The following is a 15,206-nucleotide window of genomic DNA, read 5'->3' on the forward strand; positions in this document are numbered from 1 at the left end:
GCACGTGGGCGACGCAATTCACATCCTGCCACTGGTTTTACGCTATTCGTCTGATCCACAGTCAGAGGTGGAAAAGAACTAAGAAACGTAGAAATGTGCCAACAAAGTCAATGAAGAAGATGGCAATCTATTAAACATGGACGAAAACACTGCATAACTTTTAAGCATAATTTAAATGATAGTGAGCGGCCTGTGGGGGGGGCTTTTTACATGGTCATCTTTTTAATGCCAGTGATCAATTTCCATTAAACTGCATTTCATTGGCCTGAAGGGGTGTTAGCAAATTTGTTCAATTAAACAAAAATTGGTTATGATATTTTCAATGTGAATTGGTTAATTCAAAGACAAGGAGCACAAGCAGTACCATGCATAGTTTACACTTTGAAGCACTGACAGTCAAAGTCGCAAACTGTTAATTTACTCACTGTGAGATTGTCACATAACAGCGCTGACACAATCCGTATCGACCACTGTTAGGTTTGTTTGTTACACTGCTTTGTGTGAGTGTTAAACCTCCACGTTATTCTTTTATAAAAAGACAAAACCGTATCGGTTTATTAATTAAATACTGCTCCTTATATTCAAATGACAGCTTACGTTTCCACAGTATCATTTGAAAAATGTCAAAACAATACCAAGTATCCTCTTTAATAAGGAAATACGACAGGCTGAACTCCATTTCAACCGTAAACGTGGAGCAACGTCTGAACGTGTGCTCCACTTACTTAGAATTATTGTTCCAGAGCAACAAACTGCTTAAAGGCCACGGACCAAGAATAGACTTTAATATGCACAAAGTTCACTGCTTTTCTTTTCTCATCCCTTCAGCGCCAAAGTGACTGGCTATTTATAGCAGCATCCAGTAACAGAAGTTTCCTGGGTTTATCAAACAAACAAGTGACTCCTTATCTCTCTGCTGCCTGGCCGTGTATTTGGCTACTCACTGTCAGAGGCTGGAGCTTAACTGCTCTATTAGACTCTGCAGTGCTGTCACTGTGTAGATAACTTGGACTGTGTCAGTTTAAAAGGAAGAATTGCCAGCATGATGAACAGTTCACAGCTAATTTCTTTATTGCCTCTTCGCTGACACGTTTGTAACTTTGAAATCATACAGTAAAAGGCTTTGTGGAAACGTGAGGGGTGTAAATACCTGTGAGAATGGTGAAAAAATAAAAACAGGTGTGCACTGTGAAGGCTGTGCTTCTAGTTATTCTCCTGGGAGAGTAACACTTTCACAAATATCACCTACACATTCACTGAACACATCCACTGAGGCCAAAGGCAGGTCACCAACTGCCAACTCAAAGCCAGAAGCAGCAGGTGTTGTCAATGGTCAGGAGCATAACACTTTTCACTCTTTTCTTTTTGTGTGGAACAAAGAGCAGGGGAGCTGTTATCAAAGCAAGATCTGTTGCATGCAACAGCTTGTATCTTTGCAGCCTCTTTGAAGACAGAAGAACTACTGGGACTCAGGTTAAGTCTTGCCTAATCATGCTTCTACAATTTAAGTATTTCGCTTGAAATTTAACTATTGCCCTGTACCCAGGCCAAGATGCGTAATAAATGTTCCGTTTTATCTGACATACTGTCCAAAACCCAAACATATTAGGTATATTATCCTGTTCACTACCCTGTTTGACAAGCCAGCAAAGGTTTGGCATCTTTGCCTTTAAAAAAAAAAAAGATGAAGACATAAGACATTTTTAAACATATATGGCCACTGATAACATTTGCTTCCAGTGTAAGTGACAACATTAAAACACTGCGCATATATCGGAATGTGTCCCAGACAACAGTTATATAATGCCCCATAATTTTTCCGATTTATTTGTTCCTGATGATGAGTCTGACATTTTGGGCCGTGTCCCCGGGGGGGCGAAGAGAACCTGGGAGTCCACAAAACAGAGCCATTCTTCCTCTCCGACTGTAACCGTTAAGCCCTTGTCAACACACAAAGGGTCCAGAGAGCCATAAAACGAAAGCCCAGGGGTCCAATATATCACAGAGGCCAGACCACAGAGACAAACTGCCCCTTTTTTTAAAAAAACATGTGCAAATGCCTCTCGCTTACCAGGGGAAAAGGACGGTCACAGGGCTGGCAAGACAAGTTACAAATCACATGCGAGACATCCAGCACGTGAAATCAGCCCAGCAGGCGCTGCTGACGGAAATGTCTCCTGGTGGTCATGTTAATTAAAAATGAAGAGGCAAACTTGCGCATTAGTAGATCACAAACTGTAAAAGACAATAATATCTCATGCCATTGACATTAGAGAGCTTTCCTAACATTTCCTGCATTCTTCCAGTGACACAAAAGGGATTTCAGAGATAATTAGAAGGGACATCATGGTGTGGCTGACAGATGCTTAAGTCAAACCTCATTCTTAGCTAAGTTGGCAGGTGCACAGGTGCCACAACAACAGACACCTGCAGGTTTGTCACATGCAAACAAGAAACTATTGCCACACAGATTCAGGGCTGTAACAACTGATAATCATCATCCTCCGAACTGGCAATCAGCTGATCAACTCTATTTTTAGGCGGCAGTGGTTGGAGTGGTTCGGTTGGAAAAAGCTTTTCCTCTGACTGGCCTCATCAGCTTTTGTCTTTTTGTGTCGACAGACCTTAAGCGCCATTCAGACAGGTGACCCGCAACAAACATCCTCTCAAAAAGAAACTGGGACACCAACTGATTATTTCTGTAGATATTTAAATAATTGAGGTGGCCAAGAGAAAAGAAAAATGCTTTTCCTGGTTGCCAGGGAGGGGATTAAATGAGCAAAATAAAAGGCAGCCAGGGTTTGAATAGACGTGTAGAGAAGGGATTACTGGAGTTAGAGGGGCCGCCATATGACCTTCTGACTGTTTAGCTCATTAAGTTCAACACAGGTCTGGAGGCTGTGTTCGTTATCCAACTGTTGTTTCACAGAAGCTCCTCCAACCGGCTTTACTACAAGTTTAATTAAGTCTGGGCATCTCTGAGTGTCCATCGTCTTTGACTGGAGTCCTGAAAATGATTCTTAAATTACAAAACTCCTCAACAATTACTGAATGGGGTGTTAGATTTAATAAAACACTAAACACAAAAGGCTCCATTTATGTCCCTGTGGAGCCAAATTTAAATTCCATCACATCCCCATATGAACCTCTCCTCTAAGTTGCAAGTTTAATCAGAGTTTGCTTCCTTTGAGTTCACTGTGGAAAACCCTGACACTCGAGTCACCGCGACCATCATCAGTGAAATGTGGGATCTCGGTGACCTTGTAACTGGCGGTCAGTCACATGTGAGGGTGGGAAGACGCTCGGCTCCATGAGTCCAGTGCTGGTGAGAGATCTGGCTCAGTAATGGGTTGACCGTCAGCGTCAAATGAAGATGAACCCAATGAATTCCAACAACTGCATGATACTCATTTTATTCTGAGTATGAGCCACACAAGAAGATTCAGACAAAGCTAGATTTTTCCTGATTAATAAAATATTACTGAGATAAAGAGCCAGTTAGGGAAACCCTCTGAATCACATACACCTGTAAATCTGAAGCTCTACTCAGCTAAATATAAAACTACAACAAACACGGTATTAGAAAACTAAAGAGGTCCAGCCAATCAGCAGTGACCATTTAGAGTCCTTTATATTCATTTAAACTCCCACTTTCCTGCTTTGCTCCTCTATAAATAAACTCATCAATTTATGGTCAAAGTAACCAATACTCTAGTTAAAATTAAATCATTATGCTGAAGGAAAATAGTATTTTCTTCATATACTCCTGTTCTCCCACTATTATAATAATGTCACTTGTGAAAAAAGTCTAGACTTTATGCGATTTATGACAAGAAAGCTCTTGGCCAGACTATTCCAGACTTTGGGGCAATAATGATTGAATAAAACAAAACATTATCTTTATACCCCGCCTTGTTCCAAAGTCAACAGCCTTTCCTTGTCGGGTTTACTGATCTATAATGAGCAGAAATCAAAATGTTCTTCTGAGACGGCCTGTTTTTTAAAAGTACACAGTCTTGGGAAAACAACTGTTAAAGATAAAGAGTTCAAATCAGATTAAATCTTAGATGTGGTCAACAACACCACTGTATTAACCTTCACTTTAATGTCACAAACTTCCAGGTTATTATATATTTGTAGTATTCATGAATGAAAAAACGCACAAAAGGATAGATGTCTCAGGTACGACTGTTGCGTATGTGTGACTATGATTCAGACAAACCCAGTGTAACTATGTCTAAACAGGATCAGGCTGACTCATGCGTCCTTGTAAATGTGTCTGTTCTACAGTTGTCATGATATATACCAGACAGACTAATGTCTCACCCTCCTCTGCCTCAGGAAATAATTAAGACATGATGACTAATGTGACTGTGAACCAGGAAGTCTCCTCTTTTTTTCACTTTTCTCTTCAGTTTCTCAACACTGATTTGCTGCTCACACAAACTGGCCCACTGTCTGGAGTAATGATCATGACCTAATACATCGCTGTGAATCACTTACAAGTGATCTTACTATGACTTTCTAACACTGTTTCGTAATGGAGATTTATCTGATAGGTTTATCTCTAGGTTTACTGGAGTCAGTTCCGGCTACCAGTTTTGTTTTCTTCATGGATAAATCTGTCCATTAACTATTGTTAAATGGTTAAGTGCTTATCATTATTGATGGCAAATTGACTAATAGATGAATCAAGTTTAAGTTCAGAAAAACACCAAACAAGATTCTGTCTGACCAACAGATGCAAAAACTCAAAGAAACTCATCACTCATCTGCTTTCTTACAGTCAGACACACTTAATTAGATCTGTAACTAACAACTGTTTTCATTAATCTGCTCATTAATAATGGAGTCAAAGTAATGGGGGAAAAAGACCTATTAGAATATCCTAAACCCAAGGTGACCTCTTCAAATGTCTTGCTCTGTCCAATCAATGGTTGGAAAAAAAAACAAACCAAAAAGCACTTTGTGTGCAGAACACCTGTCAGGATTATCATGACTGAATAAATGATCAAAGGAGGGAGATTGATTGTATTAAAATACCATTATGGTTAAAGCTGTTATGTTGCACTACAATATGTAATGTAAGGAGTAGTAACAGCAACAGACCTGTCATTATAAAAAAAATACATTTACAAGACATTTCATTTTCCTTATAAAGGAATTACCATCCTGATACCAGGTCATATGATGTATGATGTATTATTAGGGTAGATCATGCTTAACTGAGTTACATCCCTGACTGGTGAATATTATATTCATTTAAACTCTCAGGTATCAGTCTCCCCACAGAGGTCCACTCTCATGAGCAGTAACATCTCCGTCCATCTACTCACCAAGGCTCGGAGAGAGGTCTCATCCAGCGCCGAGTAACTCTCCACAGACATTTTTTAATCTTTCTAGTCGTGCTCAGGTGAAGGGAGAAGGTCTGGATGAAGGGAGAAGGTCTGGATGGTTGAGTCTTGATCGGTCACCACCTGTGCGAGTTGTTGCTGTTTCTGTGTGTTAAGTTTGTCTTTGCTAACATCAGAAACGTCCTCAACGAAAGTAAAGCCGGGTCCCGCTGGTGGAGAGCATACCTCGGTGTCCTCTTGTCTCGTCGTGAAAGCAGAAACTGGCCCACACACTCACACAGGGACGTTGGCAGATTTTTGAACCGAGGATTCCCACTGAAAGGTGTAAACCCGCCCCTCTCTGCCGCCGGCTTCTCCCGGCGCTCATTCAAAGCGCGCCGCTCTCCGGGAAGACGCGAAACAAAGTCCATGTATGGAGGGTGATTAGTGCCACTGTTAGCCACTAAACATTGGACTTTATTTCATTTTAATAAAATTATACACTGTTTCACGTTTTTCAGCAATATCCATTCAGTGTATTTACATTATATATATATATATATATATATATATATATATATATATATATATATATATATATATATATATATATATATATATATATATATATATATATATATATATATATATATATATATATATATATATATATATATATATATATATATATATATATGTATATATATATATATGTATATATATATATATATATATATATATATATATATATATATATATATATATATATGTATATATATATGTATATATATATATATATATATATATATATATATATATATATATATGTATATATATATATATATATATATATATATATATGTATATATATATATATATATATATATATATATATATATATATATATATATATATATATATATATATATATATATATATATATATATATATATATATATATATATATATAGTTGTTTTCATTTTCTAATTGCATCCACCAGATACATTTTTGTAATACAGCAAGAAAATTTGTCTGGAAATGAATAACTGCTTAAAAAACTCACCACAACTAACTAAGAAATGTCTCTAATTTCCCTATAATTATTACCAAATTCTTTCCAGGAGACGTCATGCAAAACTATAAGGGAATGATTAACCTGGTTAACAACGCAATAGCATTTTATCTCCTTTTAGGTTTAAGTGCTGTTTCAAATCCATGAGGCCAGAAATAAACTTCTGGTGGAAAAATACTGCATGCTGTTATTTAGTTTATTGTCCTAAAAGTATTCAAAATTAACCCTAAAGACTAATTCAAAGGCAACTGCACTGGCGGTTTTTCAGACATGATGTTGTGGACTACTTCAGATGACCACTTTAAAATGCATTGATGCATGATGTTAATTGTATTTCCCTAGTTCCCTTTCTCAGGCAATACCTATTTATTGGCCACAAAAATCCCTAAATTACAATACATTTTACAAACTATTTTTCACACGCAACCAGAGCTTTAAGATTCAGGTTTCTTCCAGTCTTATAGAAATTTGGTAATGGTAAGTTTTAAGAAGACAATAAACATATGCTTGATCCTAGTGTGAGTGAAAAAGGGCCCATTTCCTAATCAAATACACTGAAAATAGCATCATTGTTGTCAAAGCTCCTTCTGCCCTTCATGAAGGGCACCAGATACGATAGGAATTAAAAAAAAGATATTTCAGCCTAACTACTATGCAGAGATTTCTTATCATGACTGCTAAGCTGAGGTGAGCTTGATGTATAAAGAATGAAAGAACACAAGCCGGAGCCATGGATGTCCTCATTAAACATTTAATAGCAACACAAGACAAAGAGCATAAAGACAGTTGTTCTTAAACAGGAATAGTCAGCCTCGTGGCTTGAGTGCCTACAGTCAAACCAAACACCACAGCAGGAGATTTCACTGATTATTTGCTCCTCAATAGTTCAGGTTGATTATCGGATGTTAATCAAGAAAATGCTCTTATCTTTAATTAAAAGGTCTCAACCATCTGTGGCACAAGGTTGTCTATCTAATAGGTATTGCTAAAGTGGACCCTATGTTACACACATAATACATTTAATCAATCTTAAATCCTATGTGGAGGACAAGCACACAACATTTTTTCATACTACTTTAAAGAAAATTGGACAGGAGACACTGCGTCAAAAGCCACCTCATCGTTACACAACATATATAGTTCTACAGTTATGATTAAAAAAAAAAATCAAAAAATTACTGAAGAGTATTAAAGACAAATGTTCAACGGTATAAAAAGACAAATGTTCAATCATACAGGGGGTTTTTTTCGTGGTCAAAGATGCATACATTTATCAAATCTGTTCTTCAAGCCCTTTTTAACAAAATAATCCATCAAAGTGCTTTAGGTAACATAAAGATTCATAAACCAACAGGAACACTGACAGACCCTGAAAGAACTGGCAAACCGGGGTGAAAACAAAATGTCCTTGGCTGAAGTAACACGGTGAAGATTAAGTCAAGACAAATGCACACCGACAACGTCATGTGTCTGATGTTCTTAATGTTCCTAAATGAGCCAGGACACGACTTGTACAGTTAAAAAAAAAAAAAAGGAAGAAAAATCTAATTCATCGCGAATAAAATTAATTTTATGATTTATCTTTTAAGGGTGGATGTTAAGACATTAAAACATTTGAAACAAATCGTGAAATAAAGCAGAATATGCATTAATAAACCAAATTACTTACTTAGACTTTTATAGTAAAACTCATTCAAATATAAACCGCAGGATAACTAATACTCACACAGGCACTTATCAGATAGGTATATGTTTTGTTTTCAAAAGTGTGCAAGAAGATAAATGAAAAGCAGAATAGGAGATTTGGTTTTTGTATTTCTCCACATGCTCTCACTCTTCCTGCTGCTCTTCATTCTGCTTCTTGGGCAGCTGCAAATGGAAAAAATACAATAGTGAAAATGTGTTACGTGGCCTTAAACGGAAAATCCTCCATTAAGCAGACTTTACACCATGATACTTTAATTATTCTGTAAAGAAAGTATCTCCAATGTTACAGAAATGATAACTTTCTCTATTACAAGCCCTTATATGACCAGGCAGCAGCACGTCCATTCACTTGAACATTTACATTACAGTCATACTGTTGTATTTCTCATGTAAATGAATGAATACATTGTATATACCCTTGTGTTTTTCTCATATGTATTAATCTTCTTCTGATAATTAAACGTTAAGTGTTAAAAAGCTTCTCTCCCACAGTTTAAAACTACTTTTACAAAGTGCTTTACAAACAAGGACAAATAAAAGAAAGCAGGAGCAAGCAGGAGTCCAGCCTGTTTAATGTTTAGTAAAGGTACTGTCACTTTCAAGGTACAAACCACATACAAACAAAAAATCAACTCCTCAGAATGTTTTTTTTTAAAGAAACTTGAGGTGTACCTTTGTCAATGAATTTCTTCTGGTCCCTTTCCCTTCTTTATTTTCTGGTAGATGCACTCTGGTGGACAAACACATTAAAATCAGAATAATAATCACATTCTCCACTATATTATTTACAGAAAAGGCACAAATGATAGTAGCGCTAAAGTGATTCAAATGAAATAAAAAAATCAACTTGATGACTGCTTTTACCCCTGTAGAGATGTAGAGCCAGACGTCTCAGTGTCACAGAAAGATGAATGAGCTCCTTCTGCTTCCCGGCCCTGCTGAGGTCGGTTTTTTACAGAAGCATCGCAGTTAGACGTCTTCCTCTGACTTGGTAGTCCAATGTAACCTCTATGCCATTCCATTGGGTTTAGTCCATGCGTTGTCTCTCTGTCGCATTCAAAGTTCACATCCGAGAAGTCTGCTATATGTGGAACAGGACAGACACAATATGTGTAAATACACACAAATGAATAGAGAAAACCCTGTACACATTAACAGCACCTCCTAGGAACAATAGCCAAACAAACTAGCTGCGCACATGTACTGTTTGTTAAAGGGGACATATCATGATTTATTTTGTGCTTGTGCAGCTACATTTGCGTATCTGGAGTGCGTACCAACCGTGAACTGTGAAATAAGACAACCCAGTCAGGTTTTTTTTGTGGGCCGCCCGGATCAAATAACATGTGATTCAACAAGCCATTCAGGTTCGGCTCCCCTTCTTCTGTCACATGCAGGCTCATCACAATATACTGAGCACTGAATATCTTCACCCAAGGCTTGAGAATTACATTTGCAAAGGTGCATCGTATTTTTCTCACATGCCAATCAGGGCTGACTGGGCTTTTTTCTTGAGGAGGGCTTAAAGAGACAGGTGCTACAACTGAGTATTTCAGAGAGTATGATAAAAAAAAAGTATGATAAAAACAATATTTGGTACTATCTTTAAAATGTTTTTTGAACATTAGAGCATGTAAATAGGTTCTAGCAGAAACCCAAAATCTAAGTGGGAAGCTGAAAATGAGCATGATATGTCACCTTTAACAGAGAAAAGTGAATGTTGTACTTTCATGTGGTCGTTTGTGAAAGCGTTGAAATGAAAGATAAATACTTTTTCTGGGCAGTATTCAAAAATAAATTCCATACTATACCTTGGGGACTAATTCTCCTTTGGAAATCTGAAGACATTTGACCAAAGGCGTCTTTGGTAGGGCTCATGGTTTTTTTGACAGATGCTTTTGTTAGATTATTCAGTGGATGGGCAGCCTGAGGACGCATATCGCATTTGTCCTAGATAAAAGAACAAACATTAAATTGGACATTATGCAAATACAAATCTGTCTATTTCTTTTTTCCTCCATTCTTGTGGACTGAATATTTAATTTGATTACTGAAATACCTGATGGTGGAAGACGACAGCCTCCTCAAGAGCAACGCCACAGAATTCACATGGAATGACCACGTCGCCCTCTAGAGGACTGGCTGGAGGACTGTAGGAGGCCGGGGACACTGAGCGAGGGAAAGTGGGGATGTTTGAGGCGAGTGTGTCAGGGACGTTGTGCATCAGCCCTGAAGCATTCCTGCCCATCCGGTCCTCTTTAGGTGGAGACAAGGGATGCTTGCTGTAAGATGCAAAGGCGGAGGCAGGGCTGCATCCGGTCTGAAACAAAGAGAAGAAAGGTTGGCTGATGAAAACTCTTAGAAAATCATCCTGGCATTGACCAGATGGAGATGAAGGCCTCTTGTTCAAACTGGAAAAAGGCAGTAACTGTATCAAAGATAAAGCAGGGGGTACAATTGTTTGCATGCTATGTGATATCTGACTGGATCTGAGACTTTTACACAGACTTGATTTGTGCATACACTGATTTATTGCTCAATCATTTGACAATGCACATTTGTAATTGGAAGGAGACAGCCTGTGGACAGGTTCCGGTTGTATTTTCCGCTTTTGTCGTATCTTCATGCATGCAGATATGATGCACTGACCTGGAATGACAAAACTGTCTGCCCTCTTTTTCTCCAGTGATGAGTAGCAGAGTGCGTCTGCCTCTAACAATATATGTATGCGTTACTTAAACGTGGAGTTGAATTCTCAAAGGTGAACTAGCGTTACATCCCAATGTAAGTGCGTCGTTGATAACAGGGTCTTTAGTCCAGAAAAAAAAGGCGTTTATCGGTTTCCTTAGGCTTATATTGAACAAAAAGAGCATGAAAGAATACTTCAATGTATACATATGTTACAGATGTTCCAATTACTGTAATTACTCTGGAGGAAGACTCTTTTCTCCCTGTTTTGTTTTTCTCACCTACTATTGCTTAAATATCTTCTGGGTAAAGCAGAAATAATTAGTCAACTAACAGGTAAACTGATTGACGGAATAATAATCACCAACTATTATGATAATTAATTCATCGTTAAAGTAATTTTTCATGCTAAATGCCGCTGCAAAAAATGCAGCTCAAATATTTGAGTCTTTTTTGGTCCACTCTCAATTTATCGTGAATGTAGTGCTTTTGTCCATATCAGGATGCTGTGAGCACAATGAGCCCTTTTTATTGAGGGCTGATTGGTTTGTAGGCTTGTATGTTTAGATCCCATCATGCATTAGTCACAATTTAACATAAACTTAAGGGATCCTGGTTAAAATGTTTGTCTAAATTCATATCAGCCAATATCGGATGAGCACTTTGTTCAGCTGTCTAACACAAAACTCTATCATCACGAGTCAACCCTGATCAACAGTGTAACTAAAAGGATCAAATAAAATCTCTAACCTGATGCAAAATGAGGTCCTCTTCAGGAAACAGTTCTTCGCAAAACTCACAAGGAAGCATGGTATCTGTGAAAATAATTTAAAACCATTAACAAACTGACAAAAGAAAAACAAAGCATTCTAATCTTCTGCAATGTACCTGCTTGATCGTGTTCCTGGACGGCACTTGTGCTTGTGCTTGTACTGAAGTTTGGGTAGTTGTTGTTGGGCGGAGGGAGTGGAGAGTTTACAGAGCTGTTAGAAGTCTTCCCGATCTTGTGGTCCCAGATACCACTCCACAAGTTCCCCTCTACGCCTCCAGCCACAGATTCTACATCACTCTGCAGGCTGAGAGCCAACATGTAGTCCAGACCTGAGGAATCCTCGTTCAGTGTGAGCTCACTTTGTGGCCATGCACTACTGCTGCTGCTGCTACTCCGAAAATCACTCTGGCCCAACACTACAAGAAAATAAAATGATATTTCAGATAGCAGTTTAAAGTGCAACTACAAGTACTGAAATGGAAGAAAAACATATTAAAATGTTTATGGATTTGTTCTGTTTAGTCTTTATGACAAACCCATATTGCTTTTTAACCATGTTGGTGAATAAAACATGTATCATGGCTGATCAGGTAAACTTCAAATTTGAATAAACACATTTATGTTTAGCAAAATGCAATGTGTTCTTTGGCCCTACATTAGGGACCATGTTGTCTTATGTTTTGATATATTGATATAAGATCATTTTCAGGGGGATCCAGTGCATGTCTTCTGCATCTTCTAACGCCCAAAGAAAACTAACAAGGTGCCCCATAAGTCAGTAGAGAAAACGGCTAGCAGAAGATGTATGTAAACAATGCACGCTCTAAAATATTTATCAAAATCTCTTATGAAATATTTGATGGGAAAGGAAATGCATTCACCATGTCTGTTACATGTCAATGAAATCACACAGTGTGTTTTGTTAAGAAACACAGGATGTAAATATAATTCTGGTTGTTTACAATACAACACCATAAAGCTCCTATACATTGCTGTTACAGTCTATTACAGCTACTATTATGGTACGTGTTTGGCCAATACATGACTATTTATTCAAATAAAAAAAATAAGCCTAGTGAGCACTTTCTTCCCTACCGAAAAGGTAATAATCAATATGTCAGTTATAAACTTACAGTGGCTAAAAGTATTTCTCGGTGCAGTATTCTTCCAGTCTCCTGGTCCTGGAGGTCCCCTTGAACTGTAATATTCTCTGGTATCAAATGGCCGAGGAACAGCCTGTTGTTCTGCTGCACTGATGTTATTATTCTTTGTGCCTCTCTCTTGGGCTCTTAGGAGGTTTCGGATGGAATGAGCTTCAAACCATGCCCCTGGAGGCTGTGGATCTACGGGACTGCGACTCGTCCGACTGTTGTTCCTCTCTTGGGGTGGTGTAAGACTTCCACATAAGACCGGATGCACACCTTGTTCCCTCAACATTACATTGCACTTGCAGTGTACGCAGGGCTCAGTACGTGTGCCACAATAATCTTCATGTTCTTTGGACTGACTGAAAACAATCTCCAGTTCACAGAATTGGCACGGGACCAGCCGCTGAGAACATTCAGAGTTCTGAAAGAAACAACAATCGTAAAGAAACACAATTTGAGGATTTTATAAAGATGGCGTTATTAACAGGTAAGAGAAAGGCTCTTCAAAAATACCTGGTGAACATCAATTTGTTTCTTCTCAATCTTCAAACCACACTTGCATGTAATCTGAAATGAAAGTGAAAATGTTTTAAAGTTGCAATCCAGTAACAGGTTGAAGTTGCTTTTTTGTAAGCCGGTATCATTGGAATGAGGATTTGAGGTTGCTGATCATTTTAGATTTTTCATAGACAGAGAGGCTACTTTAGCCAGTTTATAGATAGCGTGTAACGAACAGCATCAGTAACTGATATTCACAATACAGCCACTTTTTGAGGGAAAAAAATTCTTGCTTGTTCAATACGCAATAAAGCACAATGAGTTCCTTCCACACAGTTCGTTGTTTTCCTGTCCTGCTCCATTACGGCATGGATACTTGCTCAAAACAAATAACAGGCAAACGTTTTACTCCCGAGACATATCGATCACAAAAGTCACAAGTTCACTTAACAGTAAAGTGTTTTGTTCCGGGCTATGCAGATAACAGATATTTTTCCCACGTTTTGGTATTGGGCCTGCTCTTTAAAACAGAATACATCTATTGAAGGAATTATCGCTGTTCACATTTTACCTGAGTATGCTCCTGCTGTTTGTGCTCCAGCAAATCTGACCGGGGCACTGGCTCCTGGCAAACATCACACAATGCAATGTTTCTTCGGCAGTGGATCTCATGGGTGGTAAAATTGGCCTCTGGAATGTCATGTTTGCTAAAATGGAAACGAATATTATTAAAACCTGTTTTCAACTCCATATCAAATTGACTGATCACTTGCATGTGCAATGTATCTTATTCATACACACCAGTTGCCACAGAACTGTGTATTTTCATCTGCCATGACGTAACCGAAGCCTGTGGGAAAAAAAGTTATTTTCTAATGACACAAAACAGCCTGGTGACCGTGACACTTGATTTAGCTCTATTTTAGTGATCTTTCTGTTAATAACTCGTTAATATGCATGTAGGTAGCTATACAATCTGAGATAAATGAACATTATTCAACAAGATACATTTAGTTTCGTTGTCGTAACGACTTCATTTAACAAATACAACTGCCCCATGAATCATCAGGACTAATGATAAGAGCACAGACAGCTCCCACTGTCGTTAGCTTAAGGAGACTGGCTGACAGCTCACCCAGTGTTTCCAGTCAGGTAGCTAACGTTAGCTAACAACGATGGCCCGGATGCACAAGGAGATCCCCGTCAACGCGACCTGTTAGTCAGCGAGCATCTCCAGCAGCCTCAAGAAGTTGGACTACGTTAGCTTAGCCGTCCTGCCTCAAGCTAGCTGCGTAGCTTGACATCAAATACCTGGTTAGCTTCTACCACCTAGCATCCATGTAGCTAACCTAACCTACGTTAACTGGGTGCGCTCTTCACCAAGTAGCTACCGAGCCAAGACGATAACGTGTCGCCCAGTCCAAGAAAAACCACGACAGCCGTTGTGATGTTACCATTTGTCAATTAATCACCTCTGTGGAATATGAAAGCAAAAATAAACCCGTAGAAGAAAGCTAACTATCCGATGGTATCTCGGAAAACACTTCGTTATTTCCTCCTAGCCCCGTCCTTAGAGGACATTAAAGTAGCCCTGCGTAATGCCTCGAAGGCTGTCTACGTACACACATATTCCTCCTCCTTTAACACCGGCACAATCAAACCAAATCATATAAAAACTATTTATAATATTGCACATAATCTAAACGCAATACAATGGTGAATATCGGGATGTAAGCAGTGTACATATTATAGAGTTTGTGTCAGACAGCATAGGGAGAAGGCTGACTGTAAGACATTACTCAGGGGATAGAATGCTCCGCGACTCTCTAGGCTCAATTGTGATTGGTTGAACGGGACCGTGCGCTTGTCAAAGCGTCTCGGGTGACACTGCTGCTTTTAGTTTATATTCCATATCTGACATTGATGATCATTTCTTCTAAAAGTGTGATAAAGGTGTCACGGATATACACGTCATTGACATTCCAGC

At 38.4% G+C, this 15,206-nt stretch overlaps 2 protein-coding genes across 3 annotated transcripts in view; both read right to left on the bottom strand.

Annotated features, from left to right (window-relative positions):
- smtnb (smoothelin b) overlaps positions 1 to 5,691 on the bottom strand; it is a 45,984-nt gene extending 40,293 nt beyond the window's left edge. Inside the window, exon 1 of the mRNA XM_054611304.1 lies at positions 5,337 to 5,691. Within this exon, the coding sequence (XP_054467279.1) occupies positions 5,337 to 5,387 (51 nt within the window). The 5' untranslated portion in view covers positions 5,388 to 5,691. The remainder of the gene's footprint in view (positions 1 to 5,336) is intronic.
- A 1,450-nt stretch (positions 5,692 to 7,141) lies between these two features.
- Positions 7,142 to 14,919, bottom strand: trafd1 (TRAF-type zinc finger domain containing 1). 2 transcript variants are annotated; one of them, XM_054610635.1, is made up of 12 exons: positions 14,355 to 14,919; positions 14,021 to 14,069; positions 13,791 to 13,926; positions 13,235 to 13,288; positions 12,707 to 13,142; positions 11,690 to 11,989; positions 11,552 to 11,616; positions 10,173 to 10,433; positions 9,925 to 10,063; positions 8,978 to 9,191; positions 8,786 to 8,843; positions 7,142 to 8,275 (listed from the first exon to the last, which is right to left on the bottom strand). In XM_054610635.1, the coding sequence occupies exons 2-12, from the start codon at positions 14,053 to 14,055 to the stop codon at positions 8,237 to 8,239; spliced, it is 1,737 nt and encodes a 578-aa protein (XP_054466610.1). In that variant the 5' UTR covers positions 14,056 to 14,069; positions 14,355 to 14,919; the 3' UTR covers positions 7,142 to 8,236. The 2 variants fall into 2 exon arrangements, with proteins under 2 accessions (XP_054466610.1, XP_054466608.1); XM_054610633.1 differs by having other exon boundaries at positions 8,978 to 9,194; positions 14,355 to 14,918.
- Between the last annotated feature and the right edge of the window lie 287 nt (positions 14,920 to 15,206).

This window comes from Anoplopoma fimbria, chromosome 13 (genome assembly GCF_027596085.1).
Source record: "Anoplopoma fimbria isolate UVic2021 breed Golden Eagle Sablefish chromosome 13, Afim_UVic_2022, whole genome shotgun sequence".
In the NCBI taxonomy this organism is placed as follows: domain Eukaryota; kingdom Metazoa; phylum Chordata; class Actinopteri; order Perciformes; family Anoplopomatidae; genus Anoplopoma; species Anoplopoma fimbria.